Source organism: Podarcis cretensis (genome assembly GCF_951804945.1).
Source record: "Podarcis cretensis genome assembly, chromosome: 12".
Taxonomy (NCBI): domain Eukaryota; kingdom Metazoa; phylum Chordata; class Lepidosauria; order Squamata; family Lacertidae; genus Podarcis; species Podarcis cretensis.
The window spans coordinates 1127232-1145224 of record NC_137181.1 but is presented as its reverse complement, the minus strand read 5'-3'; the positions used below and the strand labels follow the sequence as shown (position 1 = coordinate 1145224).

Here is a 17993-nt window from a genome sequence, read left to right as displayed (position 1 = left end):
ATGGAGAGGGACAAAGGAGCCTGCTTCAAGACCACAGCTAGCAATCCTGCAGCAGAGGCAGAGCAGTGAGCAGTGGCCTGGAGTTACCAATGGATCTCCCTGACATCTAGTGGGAGGGGTTCCACAGGGAGGGTTGTGTCAGCAGTGGTCTGGAGTTACCCAAGAATCTGGCTTGCTATTGGCTGGCTTGAGGCCACACCCCCTGAATGCCCCACCTGGGCAGTTAAAGGACCGGTTCCTCCTCTGCAACCACTGGCTTCCTCTTGGTCCCTAAAGTGGGTGATAACGCCCCATGAAGGGTTTTTTCCTGGGGGACACTAAGAGGCAAAGGTGTGGCAGTGTACAAAACTCTCAGACTTTGAAGAACTCTTCTGAATAATGCTTTTATATGGTAGGGGGCACTGAGGAGGACTGGGGGCCAGTGGCCGAAAAATGTTTGGTGACCTAGGATCTGGAGTTTCAGGCTCAGGATTTTTCCCAGAGTCTCAGTCCTCTGAGCAGCCTGTAGACCAGTGGATTGAGGTGGCAGTGGTGTCTTCCTGGGCTTCAAGGAAGGAGATATAGGCTCCCGAGACTCTGGCTTCTCATGGGATGGGTCAGGGAATGAATTTGTTTCTGGGCTGCCATTAATGGAATACTCTGCCTCTGAGGATTCCTGGAAAAGGGAAAGAATATATAAGCTAAAAAGCCTTGTCCCATTAGAGTCTTTGCACTGGCATTTCTACCTATCCTGGGGAATCTGGGTCACTCTACCTACAGAACTGCTACCTGTGCTTAGCTTGAGGAAACTACTTGGCACAAGAAAACTAGAATGGAAATTATTTAGCAGCTTCCAAACAACGATTGATACTTCATGAATAGGGGTAGGGTATCTCTCACGCAGGGGCATTATTTCAACTCAGATAACTCTTCAGTGTGAGCGCAAAATTTACGTCTGATGTGAAAAGAGCTGTAGCCTGAGCAAAGACTTTTGACCAAAGGACTCCTGCTGGAGAGGAACTATTTACATTCATTGCGTGAGAAATTGGCTTGTGTTCAACCGAGTGCTGTAGGGGGGTCACCAACTGGGCACATGCGGGTGCCATGGCACCTACTAATCTTTCCCAGGTGCTGCTGTGCAGGTGCCCCGGACCCTGATAATTCTACCCCCTCCTCTTGTACTGTTCTTTATGTTAGATTCAGTAAACAGAGACATCCATAGACAAATACTCATTGCATTGCGAACAGCAAATCGTTGAACCTTGTCATTAAACTTGACCAAACTCCTTGTTTTCTGCGGCTTCCCTGTGAAGTACCTGGTAAAAACGTGTGTTGTTTCGTCATTGAGCGTTCTTGCCTGTCATCTTTTAAGACTTAAATTTGAATCAGTAGAGCACTGAAAAGGCTTTTAAGAATCATGAGTCATTCACTGCTAAATGCTGGTTTTTTGTATGATGGGGGAAATAAAAACAAATTTAAAGCATGGGTTTGAAAGGAAGGGGGAGTAGATCGCAATGTATAGCCATGTGGGGAGGGCGCGGGTTGTGCTTTCCCCCTGCCAGCTTTTCCTCGTTTATTTTGGCCAAGGGAGGGAGCAGCTCAGAGCCCAGCCAGGATACAGCATCTCTGGATGTGCGCCACGCACGGGGCTCCTCCTGGGCGCCTGCTTTGCAGAGGGGAAGGGCAAGCTTGGGGCGCTCGGCTTCGCCAGGGTGACACGGAACGGAACCGGATTCCTAGAGAGGACAGAAAGAAAGGTGGGGGGGGGGAACCAGGTCCTCCCCATCCAAAGCCCCTCCCTCCCTCTCAAGTCACTTCCTGCAAGGGGGGGGGGGCGGGCGGTGGATGTTTTGCGTGTCTCCTTTGCCAGCTTTGCTGCCTGGGTGGCTCCTGCTGCAATCGGGTGAGTCTCCTCTCTCTCTCCTCCCTTTGGGGGTCCCAGGGCTGCAGGGGGGCCGTGTCCAGATCATGCGTGCCCCCCAGGGTCCTGCACCCCCTCCTTGCTCCCTGCAAAGCCGGGGGCGGGCGGGTGGTTTTGCAGGAGGGCTGCAACCCTGTTCTTCCTTCATAGCAAACGCTGCTCACCGCTTTGTGGTGCCACAAACTTTGCAGCTTCTAGCCACACCGTGGCTGTTTCTTGAGGCTCTGGGTGTAACTTGAGGCTATTTTATCTCATGCTTGAGGCTTTATGTGTTGTCCTGGATGTTATTTTGATTACTTTTCGTACTGCTTCTGCATTTATATGATTCTGTTAGGCTTTGTCTTTTTTCCATGTGTAGCGGATTCACCCCACCAACTGCCCCCCATTAAATATAGCAGACCCACCTCATGTTACGCCAATTACACCCCCCAGTCTCTCCCCCCCATGCTCCTTCTCCCCACCTCGTCTGGTTCCACAGCCGCGACTTCTCCTCCGCCACCAAGAAAAGATGGATGAGGCGGTCTTGCCAGAATCCCTCCGCCATCTGTGAGACAGAAAGGTGAATGAGAAGTCAGGAGTGCATGCTTCTGTCAGACTAGACATGTCTAACTAGAGACCTTGTTAGTGTACCTTGTAACTTGTGAGTGGGGACGCGGGTGGCGCTGTGGTCTAAACCACAGAGCCCAAGGCTTGCCGATCAGAAGGTCGGCGGTTCGAATCCCTGCGACGGGGTGAGCTCCCGTTGCTCAGTCCCTGCTCCTGCCCACCTAGCAGTTCGAAAGCACGTCAAAGTGCAAGTAGATAAATAGGTAGTGCTCTGGCGGGAAGATAAACGGCGTTTCTGTGTGCTGCTCTGGTTCGCCAGAAGCGGCTTAGTCATGCTGGCCACATGACCCAGAAGCTGTACGCCGGCTCCCTCAGCCTGTAAAGTGAGATGAGCGCCGCAACCCCAGAGTCATTCACAACTGGACTTAACTGTCAGGGGTCCTCTACCTTTTTACCTTGTGAGTATCTTGTGTGATTTAGAGTCTTAGGAAGGAGCTGAACGAACAAGAACAGTTTTATTTACAAAAAAAAAAGTTTTTGAAACTAATTTACCATAGGAAGTAAAAGAACTAACTCGGTTTCTGTTCATTTACTTAGTTATGACCAGAGTTACACTTTTAATACAGCGCAGCTTCCTTCTCAGCCTTTGGTTCCTGAGCAAGGGGCACTTTTCGTCCATCCACCTCTCTCTCAGCCACCCTGAGGTATTTCCCACAGACCCAGGGGATCCCCTCAGGCCTTGTTCTTGGTTTGGGGATCTCCTTTTCCTAGCAGATCTCTCCCCTCCTGACTGGAAGGAGACCCTGGTTTAGTCCGTCTTCCCACAGCTTCTCCCTCTCCTGCCTCCTCAGACTCAGCCCTCCAGATTAATTCCTGCCTCCATACTCTCCCCAGACCCTCCACTGGGTCTTCTTTCTATTTAAGCTGTGAGACTCCTTCTTCTGGCTAGAGAGATTCTCCCCAGATCAGAGCCAGTTCTCCCTCAGACAAACCCTCTCCCCATCCCCATCTCCCATCTCAAATCTGTCCCTGTCAAACTCTCCCTCAGAAAATGGCTCCTTAGATTTTCCCTCCAAAAGGGCTGGGAGCCAATCAGAAAGAGAGAGGCTCCCGCCCTCTGCTGGAACCTCGGAGGCACTGCACCCCCACACTCTGCTCTGGCTCTGAGGGAAAATACCTCATGGGAACATGTGGGTTTAAGCAAAAGCAGAAAACTAGGAATAAGAAAGGATACAAAAAAATGTATGCACAATATGTTTATGGGAATATCTACAACATATGGTTCATTATTAGAGGTCAGTGTCTGAGGAATATGTTGAAACAAAACCAGAAAAAGGGGAAGCAGCTGAAGAGGGGTGCTTACAGACACAGTAGGAATGTGAGCCCTTCTATACTTGCTTTTTAGCACTGTTCTTTGGCCCTCAGACCTAAGAAAAAGGGACTCCACCCCAGTAGTGTTTCGTGAGAACATTGGAGAATCCAAATGCTAGAAACTGAGGCAGAAGCAGGAAAGCAATGGGCCCTGAATTGGGGGGGGGGGGAGAGCAACCCTAGAGGACCCCAAAGTTGGCAGGTTGGCTGGCTTCTGTCTCTTCTCAGGAGACAAGGAAGAGTGTTCTTTGGGGAGGAAGTCAAAGGGCAGGAAGGGTGCAGAACCTGCTGTGACTGAACAGACTATAGCCTAGTGTCTAATTTACACTCGTACAAATGACTCACTTGTCAATCACAGTTCTGACTTCTTTCACTGATTGAAAACACTGAAAGACAGGAGCAAATAGGCTGATTCATCCGACAGAAATTGTCTAGGTTTCCTGCACATTTTGTATAGTAACTTTTCTTCTAGGAGGACTAGATGCTGACTTCTCCTCCCTTTTTGAAGGCAGTTCAGAGTCTTGACTGTAGTCCAGCCCAGCCCTGGTTCTTAGCAAGACTCATCCACGCTTGCTCAGGGAACTTTGTCATTCCTGTGGCCATGTATCTATTTCATAACAGAACAATGTATTTGCTTTGTAGAATTTGTAGACACTTAGGACAGACGGAACTGGGCAGAAGAACAAGGGCTTTCTTCTGATCTCTTGGAGGCTCCCTGAGAGCCCAGATGGATGAGCAAGACTCAGCTGGTCCAGAAGCAGGAAGAGGCCATGCCATCCAAACTGGGAGCAGTGAGGGATTCTGGGAAAGCTCCATGCAGAAGATCCTGGGTGAGGAGGACATTCTCTGCTCAGATGTGCAGAGCCAGCAGTTCAGGCAGTTCTGCTACCAGGAGGCCAAAGGACCTCGAGAGGTTTGCAGTCGCCTCTACCTCCTTTTCCGTCAGTGGCTGAAGCCAGAAAGGCACACGAAAGCTGAGATGCTGGACCTGGTGATCTTGGAGCAGTTCCTGGCTGTTCTTCCACCAGAGATGGAGATCTGGGTGAGGGAATGTGGCGTGGAGACCAGTTCCCAGGCGGTGACCCTGGCCGAAGGATTCCTCCTGAGTCAGGCAGAGGAGAGGAAGCAGGCAGAGCAGCAGGTGAGAGAGACTGTCTACTGGATATTCCCTAGGGGCTCTGAACAGGAAGGAGAGTTTCCTGAAATTCTTTCATAATGGCTCGACCTTTTTTTTTGGGGGGGGAAGCATCCTAGGAATGATCTCTGATACCCTGAAGTGTTTGCCCCCCCATACCTTTTCTAATATTTCTCCACATTCACTGTTCTGAATCCTTGTTGCTTTTTCAGGAAAAGAATCTGTTTCCAGAAATGGACCTGGATTTCACTGAGGCAAAGGGGATTCTGTTGGTCTGGAGAGAGAGACCAATGGGTAAGGAGGAAGGAGTTTTTTCTCCATTTGGTCACACTCTGTGGATTTGGAAACTAACCTGTGGGTTCTTTTCATCTTTTCGGGGCAGATGCTTAAGGCCAAGAGCCTTAAGTTGTGGACATGCATTTTCATGTAGCTAAAATACAAATGTCACAATTCACTCAGTAGGTGAGACTTTATCAGAGGCCCATCTGTAGTTAGAGGTGCACTGCTTCACCTCGAAGAAAAGCATGTGCTAATGGCCACTTCCCTTTGTCTCTCACAGGTGACAGAATGATGCTGCCAAGACCCCATCTTCCATCTTTGCCTGGAGGCAGAGGAGAAACATCAGCTCTGGAACCAGATCAGGTAGGGAGAAGGAGCATTGCAGGCAAAGAAGCTCCTGCTCTTGACTTCTGTCATAACTGCCCTTAAAAAAAGGCTTAAAATGCCATTCCAGAAGGTTTATGTCGTAGAATGATTAACAATCACGTCACATTCACTAGCTTTCTGAATGATGCTAGTATTATTTATCAGTTGTTGCAGTTTTATTTACCAATTCAACATTTTATGCTAAGATACGCTTCTAAACAGTTGATAAACCATAAAAGGAGTGGCCACAATTCACCTCACGAGTCCCATTGCTTGCACTATAGGGCTTTCCCCCTCCTTCCCCTCCCTGCACCCATTTACACAAAGATGAATACCCATCATTAAAATACACAACAAACCAATTCCGTTAAGACCTTAAAATGTGCATCCATAATTAAAATGTACATCAAAACAATCCCATTAAAACAGAACAGCAATGAACAGGCAGAAAGCAGCAGAGCACTCTGTTGTAGATAATCTGTTGGCCGTCTGAGAGGAAGACTTCTCTCTTCTTCTTTTAGGGTCCAGTATGCTTTGAAGATGTAGCTGTTCGTTTCACAGATGAGGAGTGGGCTTTGCTGGATCCCGACCAGAAAGCTCTGCATAAAGAAGTCATGGAAGAGAATTGTGGGATCATGAACTCTCTCAGTAAGGCTCCCTCTTGGATCATGATGTATGTTTTGAAATTCAATACGTATCTATATATGATGGACCTCCAATATTTTGATGGAGCTCAACAGCACCACCTACAGCACCTGCGATTCTGACACCCTCACAGTAAACCCTGAATGGAGGGCTATCTGCTCTTCTGTCTCTGAATATTCTTCCTCCAGTTTCCCCTTTTAAAGCCATGGTTGAGCTGTTCTGAACTACCTGGGCCTTCAGGGATGTTATGGAATTTGAAGAAGCTTCTGTCAGGTTTTCTATTTCGGTTTTTGCTTCTGTCCGTTTTTCATAGACAAAAGAGGTGACTGACATTGGTAGGGTGTGAATTCCATGATTCAGCAGAACAAAATCTTTTACAGAATAGAACCGGGCTTTTCAAATCCCACTGTCATGGGCTGGCTGGATGTAGAGGAATGGTGGGAGGAACCAGGTGGGAAACTCCCAAGGGAATAAGGCTCAGAGCCAGGGGAGTGGTGGTGGGACAAGCATGAGTTGTCAGAGGGAGAGGAGGAAGAGATTGGGAGGAGGAGGTGTTGGAAGCTGAGGAAGTAAAGGTTTTAGTCAGCAGGGGGAGTCTGTAGCAGAGAGGAGTCCAGAAGCAGGATAGGAGCGAGGCCAAGAGGCACAGACGAGTCAGGCTGGTGCTGAAGCCAGGGTGTCTCGCCCTGCTGCTGTGATAAGCTCCCTTCCCCCTTGTCTCTCTGAACTAAAAGAGGTATGAAGAAGAAGGAGCAGAGACAGTTGTGCTGACAGAAGGGAAGGACCCATGAGAAGAGAAGGCTTAGTCAGTTGGGGGAAGGCAGGGACTTGAAGTTGCCACGACTTCCTCATAGTGGCAAAGTCTATGGGAATTGTTCTTGTGCTCACTGGGCCTGACACTACTGAGCAGCCTGTTTGTTCTCATAAAGAGTTAACTTCATTTATTCCATGTGATTTATTGCTGATCCGTTCCTGACACTCAGGTTCCTATTAATGCCTCTTGACAAAAGCAGTGAAGCCGGTTGTAAGACCTTACATTTAATTCCCTTCTGTTCTTCCTCTGTATTGTTAATTAGTGTTGTTCAATAATCAAGGGTTGCATTTCTTCCTGAGGCTGTGATCGTTTCTCTTTGTTGCAGGTGGTAATGAATTGGAAATGAAAAACGAGGGAGACCAGGACAATGTCTACACAATGGAGAAGCGCTGTAAATATACAGAGTGTAGAGGGAACTTTAGTCAAAGCTCCCATTCCACTTCCCTCCAAATAAATCACCTTGGGAAGAAATCCCATCAGTGCTTGGAATGTGAGAAAAGCTTTACCAAGAGAAAAAGTCTCATGAGCCATCAAAGAATTCATAAAGGGAAGAAATCATTTCAGTGCTTGGAATGTGGAAAGAGCTTCAGTCGGAATTCCCATCTCAGTTCCCACGTAAGAACTCACAGCGGAGAAAAACCATATCATTGCATGGAATGTGGTAAGAACTTCGCTTGGAAGGAAAGTCTCACTTCCCATCAAAGAATTCATACAGGGGAGAAACCATATCAGTGCTTGGAATGTGGAAAGTGCTTCACCCAGAAGGAAAGTCTCACAGCCCATCAAAGAATTCATACAGGGGAGAAACCATATCAGTGCTTGGAATGTGGAAAGAGGTTCCTTCATAGTGCCAAGCTTACAACCCATCAAAGAATTCATACAGGGGGAAAACCATATGAGTGCCTAGAGTGTGGAAAGAGCTTCAGTCAGAGTGCCCATCTCACAACCCATCAAAGAATTCATACAGGGGAGAAACCATTTCAGTGTTTGGAATGTGGGAAGAGCTTCAGCCAGAGATCCATTTTTAAGTCGCATCAAAGAATTCATACAGGGGAGAAACCATATCAGTGTTTGGAATGTGGAAAGAGCTTCAGTCAGAGTGCCCATCTCACAACCCATCAAAGAGTTCATACAGGGGAGAAGCCATTTCAGTGTTTGGAATGTGGGAAGAGCTTTACCCAGAAATTAACTCTCACATTCCATGAAAAAATTCATACAGGGGAGAAACCATATCAGTGTTTGGAATGTGGAAAGAGCTTCATTCGGAAATCCCATCTCAGTTTCCATAAAACAACTCACAGTGTGGAGAAACCATATCAGTGTATGGAATGTGGTAAGAGCTTTGCCTGGAAGGAGAGTCTCACATCCCATCAAATAATTCATACAGGGGAAAAACCATATTACTGCTTGGAATGTGGAAAGAGCTTCACCCAGAAGGAAAGTCTCATAGCACATCAAAGAATTCATACAGGAGAGAAACCATATCGGTGCTTGGAATGTGGAAAGAGCTTCACTCGGTACTCTCATCTCAGTTCCCATCAAAGAACTCACAGCAAGGACAAACCATATCAGTGTTTGGAATGTGGAAAGAGCTTCGCTTGGAAGGAAAGTCTCACTCCCCATCAAAGAATTCATACAGGGGAGAAACCGTATGAGTGCTTGGAATGTGGAAGGAGCTTCACCCAGAAGGCAAGTCTGACTTCTCATCAAAGAGTGCACACCAGTAGTAGTAGTAGTAGTAATAATAATAGTAATAGTAATTATATCACAATTAATAATCAGTATCAGGATAAAAACACTAATTACAAAATTGAAAAGTTTAGAACAAAATAAATTAGTATAAAATCACATACACATAAAAAGTAGTTCTAGTTTGTCATTTATCTGTCAGAAAGGTGTACATTCTTAAATGGACACTCTAATCAGCAGGTTTACGGCGACACTCAGAAAGGAGATTCACTTGAGAATAGAACCTTTCTACCCAATTTATTGAGAGTTAAGGATAAGGTCCATAAAATGTGCTCAATGAGAGATTACAAGGCAGAAGCTTGACCATGGAATGAAATAACATCACTTGCTGTTGAAGTTGCAGATCGGTGAATCATGGGAAGGAGAAATTGAGAACTTCTGAAACAATAATGGGATATTAGCTCCACCCAAGGCATGTTGGAGAGCAGCAACGGGTGGGAAAAGATATAATATTTTACAAGGACAGGAAGGAACACAGTCAGAATAACTGACACACACAGGAGGAATAAGGACATAGTTGGAATGCTTCACTTATAGATTTATAAATCATATAATGTGTTAACACGAATGGATGTTGTTTATATTGCAGTTGTTGTATAAGGGATTGTCATTTCAACTGGGGTGTAATTGAGATGAATAAGATTTTGGAACGCGGAAATAAAGTAAATCTTCAAACCATCAATTCTAGTATGCAGGAGGTCACCTAAATGATATAATTTGGCATTTGAATGATTGGGATTAGTAATTGTATAATAATTTGGCATTGCTATGATGAAGCTTTCATTAAATTGGTGTAATTGAAAACTAATAAAAATTATTGTAAAAAAAAAAAAGAAGCATGCATGACAGATAGTCATCCAGCCTCTTGCTTAAAAACCCGCATGAAGGAGAGTCAACCATCAGAATGTTCTGCCTGATGTTTAGTACGAACCTTCTTCCTTATAACTGGAAGCCATTGATTTGGATCCTACCCTCTGGAGCAGTGAAAACAAGTTTGCTCCATCTTCCATGTGGCCCTTGATCATCTTGGTCACATGTTCTAGCTTAATATCCTTCTTAAATTGTAGCGCCCAAAACTGGACACAGAACTCTAGGGGAGTCTGACCAAGTTAGATTAGAGCATGACTACTTCTTCCCTCTATCCGGGGACAATGCTTCTATTGATGCAGCCTAGAATAAAAGGTAAAGGACCCCTGACAGTTAAGTCCAGTCGTGAACGACTCTGGGGTTATGGTGCTCATCTCACTTTACTGGCAGAGGGAGCCGACGTTTGTCTGCAGTTTTTCTGGGTTATGTGGCCAGCTAAGCCACTTCTGGGAAAACCAGAGTAGTGCACAGAAACACAGTTTACCTTCCCACCAGAGCGGTACCTATTTATCTACATGCACTTTGACGTGCTTTCAAACTGTTAGGTTGGCAGGAGCTGGTACCGAGCAACAGGAGCTCACCCTGTCACAGAGATTCGAACCACCAACCTTCTGATTGGGAAGCCCTAGGCTCAGTGGTTTACACCACAGCACAAGCCGCATCCCTTGCAGCCAAGAATAGGATTAGCTATTTTTGCTGCTGCATCACACTGCTGAAGAGGAGAATTGAGAATGGAAGAATGAAAAGCCTTGTGAGGGGTACATGGATGTTCTGTCCATAGGAAATTGACCACCACACCAGCAAGAGGACTTCCATAGCGCCCAGATCCTCAGCTGTCAGGATGGGGTGGGGAGGCAGAATCAGCACCATGGAGAGGGACAAAGGAGCCTGCTTCAAGACCACAGCTAGCAATCCTGCAGCAGAGGCAGAGCAGTTATCTCATCAGTGGCCTGGAGTTACCCAAGAATCTGGCTTGCTATTGGCTGACTTGAGGCCCCACCCCCTGAATGCCCCACCTGGACAGTTAAAGGACTGGTTCCTCCTCTGCAACCACTGGCTTCCTCTTGGTCCCTAAAGTGGGTGATAACGCCCCATGAAGGGTTTTTTTCCTGGGGGGCACTAAGAGGCAAAGGTGTGGCAGTGTACACGACTCTCAGACTTTGAAGAACTTCCATTGCATAATCAAGTTCATTGGTTTTGTGTTGTACTAATTAAACTATGTGCATTTGATTTTGAGTAAATACGCAACTGTTACCGTTTAGAATTTATGGTGTTATTATCTTCCTTAGTGTGTTGTACAAAACAGCTCTTCTGAATAATGCCTTTATATGGTAGGGGGCACTGAGGAGGACTGGGGGCCAGTGGCCGAAAAATGTTTGGTGACCTAGGATCTGGAGTTTCAGGCTCAGGATTTTCCCCCAGAGTCTCAGTCCTCTGAGGAGCCTGTAGACTAGTGGGTTAGAGTGGCAGAGGTGTCTTCCTGGGCTTCAAGGGAGGAGATTACAGTGAAGCATTAGAGCATGAAAAGGCTTTTAAGAATCATGAGTCATTCATTGCCTTCTAAATACTGTTTTTTGGTAAGATAGGGAAAATAAAAATTAATGTTAAAAAATTAGTCCAATAATCTGAATATATGTTATAACATATTTAAGTATTAATACAACCGAAGTTCACTTTGAATCACAATGAGAGCTCTTTCCCCACTAGGTGGTCAACTCCTCGCCCTCAGGAAAATACAGCTGACTAGGCAGGTGGGGATACAGAAGATAGGGAAGCGAAGTAGAGGTCAATTGGTATTTATTTGGAGGGGGAGAGACAGAAACCAGTATAAGCCCAGAAGGAAGGACAGGTAAACCACAACTAGAAGGAAATCTATCCCCCTCCCAACTCCCCAGTCTCCTAAACCAAGAATAAGCCCCAAATATCTGCACCTCCCCACCTCAGAAGGATGGGGCATCCCCAACATAGAAGCATATTACATTGCCAACCAAATACGCCATATAATCCCATATATACTAGAAGATGAGACAAAACAATGGATACACCTAGAGAGGGACACAGTTGAAAATACCTGCACCACAGCATACCCTCTCCTCCCAAACAAACTAAGGAAAATTCCCACAACACTTAACAGGTACACACAGACCATGTTCAAAGCATGGAAAACAGAAATAGGCAAACTATCCCCATCCCCACTAATTCTCCTGGTGTACCACCCATTATTCCACCATGCAGCACAAAACCTGGCAAACCAAAGGCCTGTATCGCCTAACAGACTTCAATAAAAATAACAAACCTTTGTCAACACAAGAAATACAGGACAAACTAAGACACCCAAATGCCCTGGTTAGCACAACACCAATTACATGCCCTCTTAAACAATCCAGCAGTAAAATCAGCAGCAACTAGGCCCCTGACAACCTTTGAAAACCTCCTCCTAACAACAAAGGGACATAGTAAAGGGATGGTATCCTCAATATACAAAATGCTAGTCCAAAATCCTACGAACCTCCTAGACGCAATCAAAAAACAATGGGAGGACCTAGGCTATGAGATTAACACCGTGGGACACGATCCAAGAGAAGCTCCGCAACCTCTACGCACCAAAGCCGTCCAAGATTGCTGCCCGCCATGCGTTCTACCACCGGAACCAGGCAGAGGGGGAGTCAATCAACAACTACACCACCGCCCTGCAACAGGCTGCAATGCACTGCGAGTTCCGAGACTTAGACGATGCCCTGATGGATCGAATCGTCTGCGGGGTCCGGGGCATCCATCTGCAACGGCGTCTCCTCACCAAGCCAGACCTCATGCTACAGAAAGCCATTGGGGAGGCTGTGGCCTCAGAAGCTGCTGAACACTCCGCCCAGGAGATCCGCAAGTCCGGCAGACCGCGTCTTGCTAGGAAGCCAGTTCCAGTGCATCACGAAGAGGCCAGCAGTGATGAGGCATCCTCCAGTGAAGACGATGACGTGCACCAGACAAAGCGGGAGTGCAGGAAGTTCCAACAAAAGTCCAAGGGCCAACCGGAATGTGCCGGCTGCGGAGGCAACCATTCCCGTGCCAAGTGTTGATTCAGAGATGCCATCTGTCGGACGTGTTCCAGAAGGGGCCACATCGCTAAGGTCTGCCAATCGGCTCTGTCTGACACCCCCCTTCACCAACTCGCAAGTCCAAGTCTTCACTCCAGTCTGCCAAGGAAAGCTGTTTCGCTCTCACCAACTGCCGCTGCCCGTCTGGAACCATGATTGGCCAAACCGACTCGCCTATGTGACACAAGCTGAACATCACGGTGCTCATTGAAGGAGCTCCATGTGACATGGAGATCAACACCGGGTCTGCCCTGTCCATCGTGTCTTGGAGCACCACCAAAAGCCTCCTAGGGCTAGACTGGTTTGATGCCCTCGGCCTGGAAGTCACTGGCATCAACTGCATCTCTAACGCAGAGACTGAGAGTCTGGTCAAAGACTTTGCCGAGGTTTTTGATGACACTTTGGGGCAATAATCAGGTACACCCATCTCTTTTAGCCTTGATCCATAAGTCGCCCCCATCAAGCTAAAGCCACGCCGGGTTCCCTTTGCTCTCAAGGCTAAGGTGGATGAACAACTGGACAAGCTGATCGCCCAAGGAGTTTTGGAGCCAGTTGACCACACCAAGAGGGAAACCCCCATCGTCACGCCTGTCAAGCCAGACGGGTCGGTGAGCATCTGTGCTGACTACAAGTGCACGATCAACAAGGCATTTCAGCAGCACGCTTTCCCGGTTCCTGTTGTCCAACACCTGCTGCGTTCCCTGGGTGAGGGTAAGGTCTTCGCTAAGCTGGACCTTGCCCAAGCCTATCAACAACTGCCCATCGATGATGCCACTGCTGAAGCCCAGACGATCGTCACCCACCGAGGGGCATTCCGTTACCGCCGGTTGCAGTTCGGGGTGAGTGGCTCCTGGCATCTTCCAAAGCCTTATGGAGCATCTCCTGCAAGGGCTTCCGGGCGTGGTACCATATTTTGATGACGTCTTGGTGTCCACAGACTCACACCAGCAGCTGTTCGAGCGCCTCCGTGCCATGCTGACCAGGTTCCAAGAGGCCAGGCTCAAGGTAAAGAGGGAGAAGTGCCAGATCGCTATTCTACAGGTGGAGTTCCTGGGCTATCTTATCGACACCTCCGGCCTTCACCCGACCACATCCAAGATCCGCGCTATCCAGCAGGCCCCCACCCCAAAGAACAAGACGGAGTTGCAGGCATTCCTGGGGCTGCTGAACTTTTATAACATGTTCCTGCCCCACAAAGCCACGGTGGCTGAGCCTCTTCACCGACTCCTCAGCACAAAGACGCCTTGGTCCTGGGGTCATCGGGAGACGGCGGCCTTCAACGCGGTCAAGGCTGTCCTTTCATTGGACAGTGTGCTGGTACAGTACAGTGAAGCCAGGCCGCTGGTCCTTGCCTGCGACGCCTCACCTTTTGGCATCGGCGTTGTCCTTAGTCACGATTTTCCAGACGGAAGAGAAGCACCACTCGCCTACTTTTCCAGGACGCTATCTCTGACTGAACGGAATTACAGCCAGCTTGACAAGGAGGCACTGGCACTTGTGGCTGGAGTGAAGAGGTTCCATGAATACCTCTATGGCAGGACTTTTGACCTCATCACTGACCACAAGCCGCTCCTGGGCCTCCTCGCCGGTGATCGTCCAACTCCACCGGTCCTCTCACCGCGCATGCTGCAATGGACTGTTTTCCTGGCTGCCTACCACTACTGGCTCGTCCATCGCCCGGGGAAATCGATGGGCCATGCTGACGCCCTCAGCCGTTGCTCTCTTCCAGCGTTTGTGGAAGACCCGGCTCCAGCTTCATCGCTCCTTCTGATTGAGGATCTTCCGGCAGCACCTGTATCGGCTGCCACTGTGGCCTCCGCATCTGCCCAGGATCGCACCATCAACCTTGTGCTCAACTGGGTGTGGAGGGGGTGGCCACAAGGGCCTTTTGCATCAGAGTTCCAACCGTTCGCAACCAGACAACATGAACTCTCGGCTCATCGTGGCTGTCTGCTGTGGGGAGACCGCATCGTGATTCCCCAAAGACTCCGTCAACGCGTCCTGAAGGCTCTGCACGTTGGCCACCCGGGAATCGTCAAAACGAAGGCATTGGCTCTGTGTTACATCTGGTGGCCTAACATGGACGATGCCATCACTGCCTGGGTGTCCGCCTGTCAAGCATGTCAAGCGTGCCAAGAATCGAGGCCTGCACCACCAGCAGCTAAGGGACACACCTGGGAGACGCCAAAGACACCCTGGTCAAAGGGGGCCACTAGGTGGTGGATCGGAAGATGGCTGACAATAACATCTCTCCGACCCACACAAGGTAATTTGGAGGCTATGATGGGGGTAATTAGCCTCCTTAACCCCCCCAGGATTGTGGGGGGGACGGCCCTTGCCTGCTGTGCCCTATACCACCCCCGAATTTGTGGCGGTGGGGGCACTAGGCACAAAGCCCTCCTGTGGGATTTTGGCATTCCTGGACGCCGTCCCTGATCCACGCCGCCAGTTGCAATGATCTTCAAAAGAAACAATTTGGACAAGATAAATTGCACATGCTTCAAGGAAAAAGGGGGAGTAAAGACTGCTGACAGACGAGATCTCTGATAACAAGACAAGAATAATATATGAGAAGATACGTCAAGTTACGGTATGATAAATGACTGAGGGGGGAGGGGGAAAAAACCTGCCTCCCTTTTTTTATGTGATTAAACAAGAATCCCCTCCCCTAATGAGTCAGAAATTAAGGACTTAAGCTGTGGATTTAAGACTGTGTGGAGATAAACTTTCGAACCAATGTTTCAGGATGAAGCTGGAAAGCTAAGAGTTTTGGAATGACGCAGTTAAAAATGCCGTCGCCATTTTGGGAGGCATTGCTGGAGCTCTTGGGTCTGGGAGGAGAAAGAAATCAACTTCCCGGTGGGACTTAAGAGCGACGAATGCCTAATTTATGATGGAAAGAGCGATGTTATCTACGAAGGAGATTTATGGAAACCATCTGGACTTAGTTTGGAGGAACGGGAAATCCACACAGGAATATTATATTTGCTTATCGGCTTAAGGAGACTAACAGAAGAGATCGTAAAGGAAAAAGAGAAATTATATGAACAAGATATGATGTGGAAACACCAAGATAAGACTGGATAGAATTATGAACTTTGTCTGGACTGATTGGGACTGATTTGGACATTAACGCAGTAATAAGAAGAGGATCTGAATACCCCTTTGGATCTTGAAGTATGGGTTCCCCCAACAAAAATTTAAAAATTGGCTTTGTAATTTGGAATTTATGCGATGTGATTTAATTTGATGTGATTGGCCAGTTAATAAAAATTATTTTTTTAAAAAAAAGACACCCTGGTCGAGGGTGCACATCGATCTGGCCGGCCCCTTTCACGCCCGGACCTTTATAGTAGTGGTGGACGCCTATTCCAAATGGCTGGAGGTCGCCCTGATGCCCTCCACCACTACCGAAGCTGTCATCCGGGTGCTGCGAGGCCTGTTTGCAACGCATGGGTGTCCTGATGTCCTTGTCTCCGACAACAGGCCGCAGTTCACGTCAGGTACTTTTGAGCGGTATCTTTTGGGACTGGGTATCCGCCATGCCCTAACAGCACCTTTTCATCCATCCAGCAACGGGCAAGCGGAAAGAATGGTGCGCTCAGCAAAAGAGGCACTGGCGCGCCTGGACCAGGGAGACTGGCACAAGCGGGTCGCCGAATACTTGTTCGTGCAACACATCACCCCTCATGTGGCCACAGGACGGAGTCCTGCTGAACTGCTTATGGGCTGCCGGCTCAGGTCACCGCTCGACCGGCTGCACCCAGACTTTGCCGTGGCCGAACCCCCAGGCTGTGCCAACGCCCGGAACTATGTGGGGGACATTCCTTGGGTGCCAGCCACAGTAGTGGGAGTCACTGAACCTCACTCGTACCAGGTGGCACTCGAAGACGGACGCTTGTGGCGCCGGCACATAGACCAGCTTAGGCGCAAGGTTGGGGACTTGGACACTACCGTGGTGCCCCCAACTGCGCTCGTGGCTCCGGAAGAGACACAGACGGCAAGGCTCCACCTATACCTCCCTCGCAAACTGCCAGCGTGGAGCCGAACCAAGCCACTTCAGAGGGTCTGCCAGACTTACCACAGGCTCAGACCACTCCACTTGCGGAGGCTCCACCCACAGTAGCGGATCCAGGGGATTTGTTTTCAACGCCACCTAGGGTCGCACCACAGCCTCAGCAAGAATTGTGTGGCCCCCCGGACTTGGCTACCAGTCCCCGGTCTGGCAGAGTTCCCAAGCGCCCAACTTATTTAAAGGACTATGTTGTTGGACATGTATCACTGTTGGTCTAAGTATGGGAAATGTAACTGATATGCTTTTGTGCCTAATTGAACCATTATGTGTAGTGCTGTATATAAGGAAACCATTACGATTGTAACTAACACCTTATCTCGGTGGGGAGGGGTGTTATGTACTGAAGTTCTCACCCTGGGCAGGCAGGGGGGTAGTGTAGATAGTTATGCAAATGAAGGATCGAAAAGTGACGTTCAGTGATTGGATAGTTTTAGAAAATGGCAACAGTTACAATTGTTCTGGAGCTCTATATAAGCAGGCTGACTGAGCCCCTCAGCTGAGTTCTGTTCCAGCTTACAAAATAAAGAGCTGCTTTGGAGAAATCGCTGTGTCGTCTGCTATGTCAACTCACAACTTAACATTAAGTAAAATAGAAACATCACCACCCCACCCACCCCCACTCACCTTTCCCCCCTCAGCCTCTTTCCCCCTAGTCTTCCTAATCTCTCAACAAATGAAACTGATCTGTAAAAAAAAAAAAAAAAACATTCCAAAAAAACCTCCCCAATCTCCTCTCCCTAAACTTAAGGATGCGCAGAACCCCAACAGCACCCCCCCCCCCACTGGGACCCCCCTTCAACCCCCCCATCCTTCAACTCGCCAGGCCCGCAGCCTTGCGGGGAAGGGCGATCCGTGAACGGGACTCAGCTGCACGTGGGATCTGGTTCCTTCTTGTCTGGTTTTGGCTACAGCCAAGCAGGAGGCGAGGATGGGGGTGAAAGGAGATGCAGCCCGGGGGGGGGCACGCTCCCCCTGCAAGCTTCTCCTGCTCTTTCAGGCCAAGGGAGAGACCAGCTCAGATCCCCCAAAACACAGCACCCGGGGGGGGCAGCAATGCGCGGGGCTCCTCCTGCGCTCCGGCTCTGGAGGAAGGAAACGCAGAGAGAGGGGGGGGGGATGAGCTTTGGGCGCTCGGCTTGCCAAGGGTTAAAAGG

At 48.6% G+C, this 17993-nt stretch overlaps 2 protein-coding genes and 1 long non-coding RNA gene across 3 annotated transcripts in view; 2 read left to right on the top strand and 1 right to left on the bottom strand.

Moving 5' to 3' along the window:
• Window positions 1–240: 240 nt before the first annotated feature.
• LOC307199392 lies at window positions 241–10936 on the top strand. The gene is made up of 2 exons (XR_013831963.1): window positions 241–330; window positions 10805–10936. It is a non-coding gene; the product is annotated as an uncharacterized lncRNA (long non-coding RNA).
• LOC307199270 (uncharacterized protein) overlaps window positions 324–17993 on the bottom strand; it is a 178964-nt gene continuing 161294 nt past the window's right edge. Inside the window, exons 5-6 of the mRNA XM_079947071.1 lie at window positions 2362–2444; window positions 324–655 (exon numbers count right to left, since the gene is read on the bottom strand). Coding sequence (XP_079803197.1) covers window positions 547–655; window positions 2362–2444 — 192 coding nt within the window. The 3' untranslated portion in view covers window positions 324–546. The remainder of the gene's footprint in view (window positions 656–2361; window positions 2445–17993) is intronic.
• LOC307199102 (uncharacterized protein) lies at window positions 3484–10936 on the top strand. Its single transcript, XM_079946739.1, has 6 exons — window positions 3484–4107; window positions 4215–4958; window positions 5165–5246; window positions 5512–5594; window positions 6119–6245; window positions 7382–10936. The coding sequence occupies exons 2-6, from the start codon at window positions 4545–4547 to the stop codon at window positions 8887–8889; spliced, it is 2214 nt and encodes a 737-aa protein (XP_079802865.1). The 5' UTR covers window positions 3484–4107; window positions 4215–4544; the 3' UTR covers window positions 8890–10936.